The 7,902-nt window shown below is 34.2% G+C and overlaps 1 protein-coding gene across 1 annotated transcript; it reads right to left on the reverse strand.

The window, feature by feature from the left end:
* Window positions 1-828: 828 nt before the first annotated feature.
* Window positions 829-6,702, reverse strand: gxylt1b (glucoside xylosyltransferase 1b). Its single transcript, XM_048155580.1, has 7 exons — window positions 6,383-6,702; window positions 4,640-4,826; window positions 4,376-4,507; window positions 2,940-3,191; window positions 2,192-2,315; window positions 1,938-2,110; window positions 829-1,838 (listed from the first exon to the last, which is right to left on the reverse strand). The coding sequence occupies exons 1-7, from the start codon at window positions 6,574-6,576 to the stop codon at window positions 1,677-1,679; spliced, it is 1,224 nt and encodes a 407-aa protein (XP_048011537.1). The 5' UTR covers window positions 6,577-6,702; the 3' UTR covers window positions 829-1,676.
* Between the last annotated feature and the right edge of the window lie 1,200 nt (window positions 6,703-7,902).

Raw genomic sequence — 7,902 nt, forward strand, 5'->3', positions numbered from 1 at the left:
ACCTGTTATAAGGTTATTGTTGGGAAGTTGTGTGATGTTATCATTCCAAGACGCTAGCTGTGTTTATAAAGACTTGAATCAATGCTGACCCCTGGTGGAGGAAAGTTGCATTTTTTAATACAAAACATTTACAATTTTGATATATTATATTTAGTCTCTGTATGAAATAAGTGGAGAATTAACTGGCAAATTCATTTATTTATAATCACTGAAAGTTTAGAAGCAGATGCCCTTCATTAAAGGGATAGTTCACACAAAAATGGAAATTCTGTATTATTATTTACTCACCATCAAGTTGTTCCAAACATGTATACATTTCTTTCTTCTGATGAACATAAAGGAAGATATTTTGAAGATTAAGGGAAACTGAACAGTTCTGGGGCACCATTGACTTCCATGGTATTTTTTTTTTTCCTACTATGGAAGTCAATGGTGCCCCAAAGCAGCCTAGTTACAAACTTTCTTCCAAATATCTTCCTTTGTGTTCAGCAGAAGAAAGAAACTCATACAGGTTTAGAATAACTTGAGGGTGAGTAAATGATGACAGAATTTTAATTTTTGAGAGAACCATCCCTTTAAGATGCAGTCAATTTCAGTCAAATGTTTTATACTATCAACTTTATTATATCAAAACTTTGGCATATATCTAAAAATATCCTAAAATATCCTCATTATGATTTTTTTTTTTTTCTTTATAGCTTATCAAGTTCAAATTCCTTACATTTTTTTATTGTTTGCTTCTTAAATTATTCTAAAAAGTATTTTTCCCCCTCATCACTGAAATAATTCTTCAGTGGAGAATGAAATTGATAGTCAAAAAAGTCTAAATCTGATTAATGATATATACATTTTATTTCATATGAACATTATGTAAAATGAATATTTACATTTTCAAGTATTTTCCATCTTGCAGTACATTCAGTAACACCCTTAAAGGTGCAATGTGTACATTTTTGAAGGATCTATTGACAGAAATGCAATATAATACACATAAATATGATTTCAGTGGTGAATAAAGACCTTACATAATGAACCGGTATGTTTTTATTACCTGTAGAATGAGTCATTTCTATCTACATACACCACAGATCCCCTTACGTTAAGTCGCCATTTTGCGCCGGTATGTTTCTACAGTAGCCCTAAACGGACAAACTGCTCAACATAGCACGTTTGCTTGACTGTTTACTCTCTGCTGTCTCAGACGACGACATCTTTGTTCTGTGCTGGCCACCGTAGCGTCTCTATATTGCACCTTGCAACCTCAGCGCTAGATGCCGTTAAAATTTACACACTGCATCTTTAAAGGAACAGTACATTTAAAAGCATGTGTGTTCAAGTTTTTGTCTGTAAAGTCTTCAGATGTCATACAGTGTGAGGAACATCAATTCACCTTATTTGTTCCTGGAAAGGAAGTTTGGAATGACATTTAGGTGAATAAATTATGACCATTTCATTTTTTTTGTTGACTATTACTTTAACCAGGATAAAAAAAGTGAAATGAAAATGGCAATTGGAGAAGTATGAGTTTAAATGCACATTTCATCATTCAACACGTCCTACATCAGTTTCGAGATTTGAAACTGAATGTTCACCACTAACATTGCACAGATAAGTTCTTATCCAGTCTCCCAGAATGCATTTCTGTCGTTATTCAGTCACAGTGACAGTATCACATCTCAGCCACCAGGTGGAGTCCTCCTCTGGATCCTCTTTACAGACTTTCCAAGTCCTCTGGTAAAGAAATTACTAACTTTCCCACAGTATGTGTGTATGGTTCCGTTCAGCGCCACTTCTAGCGGTAACAAGAATGATTTTACAAGATCCTCTCCAAATGTGTACTGCCGGAAAAAGTAAAGACGGATTCATTAGCTTTGAAATGACAAATTGGTTTAGAAACTTTCACTGGTGTTAAACTCTAAAATAATAAAGTAACTCACGTGTTTGAAAGCATCATACACAGCCTTGAAGGCAGGCTGTTTGTCGCTGTGAAACACTCCTCTGTTGCCGTGCAACATGACAACACCCTCTTCTTCAGCGGGGATGCAGTTGCTGCCGTAGATACAGTGGTCAGGACGGTAGTTCCAGTGGCAGGGGAAGGTAAATACCATCTCTGGGTGGACAAAGACTTGTGTTACAGAGCCTCGAAAGGCAATAAAGCTACAAGGAATAAAAGAAATCCAGATAGGCTTACCTGGATTGTAATGAAAGATGATATTAATCAGGTCTTGATCACCCCAGGTAATGTTTAGCTTGTATTTCTGTAATAAAGGCATGAGAATCTCGTCCCAGCGCAGACCAACAGAGGTCATGTCATTCTGTCCGTAAAGAGTAAAAAAAAGAAAAAGTTAAATTATCCCTATCTGAAAGCCAAGGAAAAAAAGAGACATTTGCCACCATCTTTTGGACTAAAATGGAATTACATGTTAAGATGGAGTCAAATGGTTTTCACCAGTGCACAATTTATATATATATATATATATATATATATATATATATATATATATATATATATATAGCTTTGCCATCACAGGAATAAATTACATTTTTAAAAATTAAAAATAATAATTCTTCAAAATATTACTGTTTTTACCTTTTTTTAATCAAATAAATTCAGTCTGGGTGACTTCTTTCAAAAATATTTTTAAAAATTGAACTTAAAATATATAATCTTTATATTGATGTTTATTATTTGTTATATTTTATCTGTATTTTATATTGTTATATTAATGATATAATTTTGAATTATATTTTCAATGTTTTTTTCCTGTTTGCTGCCAGGAGTTTTAATATATTAATAGAATGTCACATGACATTTACAGCTCACATGATTGGTTTGCCTGTGAAGCAAAGATGGCGGCATCCATGTCATGTACTTGTGCATGTGCCTGCTATTAAGATGAAAAGGAATAGCTGAGTTGAGGATCCTTCCCTCTAATCACCTTGAAATGTGTCATTCGCATCCGGGTCAAATTCATCAGCATGACACCAGAGTTGATTCCAGTTTTTCCATAATACGGATGCCGGGAGAAGCGACTGTACCAGGCAATCCGCGGCTCCTCGTGCTCTGGTGCCATGGCTACCAACTGAGTGGAGTTAAAGTGCACCAACATGTCCCAAATCAGCTCTACAGGCTGCAGGAAGAGGACATCTGTGTCCACATAGAGTAAGGAGTCCACCTCCCTCAGAATCATCTGTAGAGAACAGAAAGAAATTGTTTGTCAAACTGCAATGTTTTTGAATTCTTAGAAAAAAGACCAACACTTCAGAAAAGAGTAATGCACATTTTATGAATTTTTTGACATCTTATAGAAGGAAAGGAGCATAGCATTGTCTGGTGTAATCAATATCATTTTAAAGTCACGCTATGGAACTTTTTTTGTTCAAGATTAAAAAAAATAAGTCAATAAATCATTAATCATTTTTCCAAAACGTGTTTTTGTCTTACCCTGATTTACCATGGTAAGCCTATTATAATCGTTTATAATGTAGACCTGTTGGGATAGTTTTCATGTGAAATTGTGTAAATACGTCACATGTCCGTGTGTGTCTTGTCATATCCGTAAATAGAAAAAGCTGCTCTGTTACTTTGTGTATATGGTGTGGGAGTGGCATAGGTTAGTTGTCATAACAAGTGAGAATGGTTGACATGGAGCAGCTAAATCTCAAACCTCCAGGGAATCACCAGTGAAAAAAAAAAAAAAAACAAACAGAGGAGAGTCTACTGCCAAAAAAAGATCCTGACAGAGCTTGTAATAAAACAAGAATCAACATTGGCTTGGCTTTTCAGAGATGTCGAGAACTGAGGGATTGGTGTTAGAAACAGAATTCTGTCTCTAACACCTAGATCAATATCCAGAAACAAGTGGCATTTAATTTAGATCATCATTTAAGGATTTTTTTCAGAAAAAAAATTATATTTCATATGCAAGCTATTGATGTAGGTGAGTAATTTTGTGTTAAATAGGTAAAAATGTACCACATATCCCCCAAAACACAGCATACATGTATAATTGAGAAGTAATAAAAAAAAATCATATATAATTTGTATTTAATTTGTCAAATATTTTTTATACAATTGCTCTGTAAATGTGTGGGGTTCGAATGGAAACAGGACATGAGTACCGTATGAGGGTTAAGCCTAGTAATGTTTTTAATAGAGCAGTATGATAACCATATTCATCGGCACAGTCACACAGAGCCGAAACGATGTTCTTCCACAAAATGCATGGAGTTTTTTTTTTTTTTAACCGCTAGAGGAACAAAAGTTACATAATGTACATTTTAAATGACAATCAAGCAGCTTTTGCTTAAAATAGTTGCAGATATTTTAAACTAAACATGCTGTTTCAATTACTTAGACTGCAGTAATTCTCACCGGTAAGAAGAGTCTCTGTGATGCACATGGCTTGAAAAGCTGACTCCACTCTTCACGGTTCTCATGGGGAAATGAAATGGGGTGAACAACATAGCTGAATTTCACTCGGATGAAAGCTGGCCAGGAATCCAGCTGTACAGGAGGAAAATGGGGTAAATCTTTCATCTCTTTACAGTTTCTCAATGGCTTGCTAGCAGATTAAAGTGCACAGAGTTTACACTCTAGGGATATACATGTCAGAAATGATAACTGGCTCATACTAACCGCTGCTCTTATGTTGGTGTGTAGCTGCTCTTCTGCAAAGATGTGAAATCTCAAGTGTCGGCTGCTGAGCATGGCTGCAGACTTCAGCATGTTGACAGCTTCCCCGTGTCTCTCTCCACAGGCCACCACAGCCAGCTGCATCAACGTCTCTCGCTGTCCAGGTGAATTCACCTTGTGTGCAACATCTCTGAAAATGGATTGTCAGATTTAGCTTTACACTGATCCCTATAGATGAGCTGATAAAAGTATGGATGAATACATAAACAAAATCACAACTTCTTTTCCAACACATGGTCTGTGAAAGGAGGTTCCTATCATTTAGAAATTTTACATTTTAAAGTTGTTTTATTTTTTAATAACTTTTGATTATTTTCCACAAAAAATAATAAAATAAAAACTTATCAAAAAATGCTGGGTTGTTTCAACCCATATTTGGGTCAAATATGGACAAACCCAACTGCTGGTTTATTAAATTTTTAAAACGGTTGGATTTGTCCATATTTGACCCAAATATGGGTTGAATCAACACAGCATTTTTTTAGAGTGTAATTTAATCTTTTGCAATAAACATTAAATGAATTAAATAGTCAAAATGTTTTGAAAAATGAAATAACAATATTTTATGTTTAAAACTAAATTTAAAACTTATAATTGTTTATTAAACTTAGGTCTCACAACAGAAAAAAAAACATTGATGGGCTGATAAAAGAACATAACAAGAACATAACTTATTTTACAACAAATGGTCAGTGAAAGGAGATCTCAACATTCAGAAAATAACCTAAATTAAATTTTAAATGAGCTGTTTTTATTTCCTAATAATTTGCAATCATTTTCTAATTTAACATCTTTGACAAGTAAACATCTAAATTAAACAGACAAAATGTTTTAAAAATTAAAATATATTACGAATATAAAAAAGATATTTCATGTCTAAAACTGTGTTCTAATAGTTTATTAAATATATCTAATAGGTCTTACAACAAAAAAATATGGGATTTCTAGTGTTTTTTAAGTACAATAATGTCCCATTATTGCACTGGAATGTGTCATACAACTCCATGTTTACCATTAATTCATTCTTTATGATTTATTAGATAAATGGAGGGTACAGTATTCTGTCTGCTGCTTTTCTTTTGTGACAATTTTGAGAATAAGGTGAAATTAATTCCACAAATTCACCAAGACTTATGACCCATTTGTCTGTAAGCTCATCCTTCACCACCTGAAACACAGGTGTGCATGAGAGAGGCGTGATTTGGATGTTCGTTATGTGTTGCATCAGTGCTGTACATCTCAGTGTTCTCGGCATGCCAGAACTCTTTCTTGACAATGAATCAGCACAGGTAGGTGTCAACAGCTTTCACCATAAACAGTGTCTCAAGTCAGTGTGGAATTACACAGGCTGTTGTCATATGCTTCGTTTAACCTTTCATGTGAATTTCAGGAGTGGTGAACGTGTCCTGTATTTCTGCCCTCTTATTTAAAAAAGAATTCAGATGAACCGGCTATTGCTATGGAATAAACTCACACTAATGAATGAATGACACATTTTGATTTTTTCCACATAACGTTACTGGAATAGATACACTGGGAATGTTCAGTGTAACTATCCAAAATAGAGTCCAAACACATCCTTTTATAAAAAAGAAAAACAAACACACCTTTAAAATGTTATTTACGTGAATTCCGTCTGTTAAACACACGCTGTATTTAAATAAAATGAAAGAAACAAATCTTTACCCGAGTCTGTGTGCTCTGGTCGTAGCGGGTCGTTGTTTTGTTTTTACTCCACTCAAATTCTTTGCGACGGTCGGTTCCAGCGGCGCCCTAACTTGCTTTAAAAAACTTTCTGCATCATGTTTACTGAACAGAAATAGTACCGATAGAAGAGAGATAACTATGCACAGACTAAATGTACGAATATATACACGCATTCTACAGGGCACAGGCGCTGTTTTCACTTAAAAAGAGTACACTGTGTGTGTACTCGCCCACTAATGACCACTAGCGATGTCCGTTTCGTGAACGAATCGTTCATTTGAGTCGGATCTTTTCCAAGAATCTGATTCACAGAACATAAAAGATTTAGTAGTAGCCAAACAGCAGAAATTATACAAATAAGTCGTTCTAGAAATTTGGTTGTATGACAGATTTAATGGCATTTTAAAATAAATAGCACTTTTTTTTTTTTTAGATGTAAATACATTTTAGTATTGTTAATGTAAATTTAAATTCTAAATTAGTTTGTAGTTATGAGCTGAACTTACATTAACAAACTTATTAATAAAAACTAATATATAGAAATATGTGCCTACATATGACTTTAGTGAAACGTTTTAGAGCAAATGTATGCCAGGATGTCAGAGACCATTTAATGACGTAATTTCCTAAAGAACAGCTGTATCGGTTCTTTGAAACGAACAGTTCGAAAGAACCGATTCGCACAATTGAGTCAGGCTTCCGACCACCACCATCCCCCCACATACAAGTTATTCCCCCAATGGCGTGAGAAAGACCTACAACAACCCTTTAAGATTAATTCCTCAAAACATACTAGTATTTTTAGTCACTAACATTTTTATTTCAACTGTATTTGTACAATTATAATTGATATTTTCTGTAGTTGAATTTTACAGAATAACATGACACTTAATTTAGATTAATAATTGCAATTGTTACAACATGCATTTTAATCTTACAAGTAGCATTTTTAATTGAACTATTTAATAGCCATTATGACTAGTCATTACAAGTAATTCTTAATACTGATCCTACTAGTAAAAATTAAAGCATGACTTGTGTAATAATGGCTAGTAACTAAATTTGTAGTAGTACTTTTAAAATAGTTGCTATTATGTTTAGAGGAATAAATATCAAAAGAAACAGTAGTACATGTAGACTTGCATGTCACAACATCATGAATATTCAGAATATTTTAGGAGTGCCTAAAGGGGAGCATAGGGGAACTGGATTTTGTGTTCTTGTATACCAGCAAAACAGGCTTTCTGCTTTGTATTTCAATCAGATAAAAGGAATTAAACGTTTCCTGCTGTATAAGGCAATGTCTATTGAGAAATGAGGTTTGCGTTAAGACGCTGCTATTAGCTGTCAAGTAAGCAACAATGCTTTTCATTGTCTCTGACTGAACCTGTATGCCACATATTACATTACCCTCATGGTGAGGCAAAAACCACAACACTTTGAATATCACCCTCATGCATGTCATGTGCATTTTACAGAGAACTGAAAAGACATTTCAC

The sequence above is a fragment of the Megalobrama amblycephala genome, linkage group LG14 (genome assembly GCF_018812025.1).
Source record: "Megalobrama amblycephala isolate DHTTF-2021 linkage group LG14, ASM1881202v1, whole genome shotgun sequence".
Taxonomy (NCBI): Eukaryota; Metazoa; Chordata; class Actinopteri; order Cypriniformes; family Xenocyprididae; genus Megalobrama; species Megalobrama amblycephala.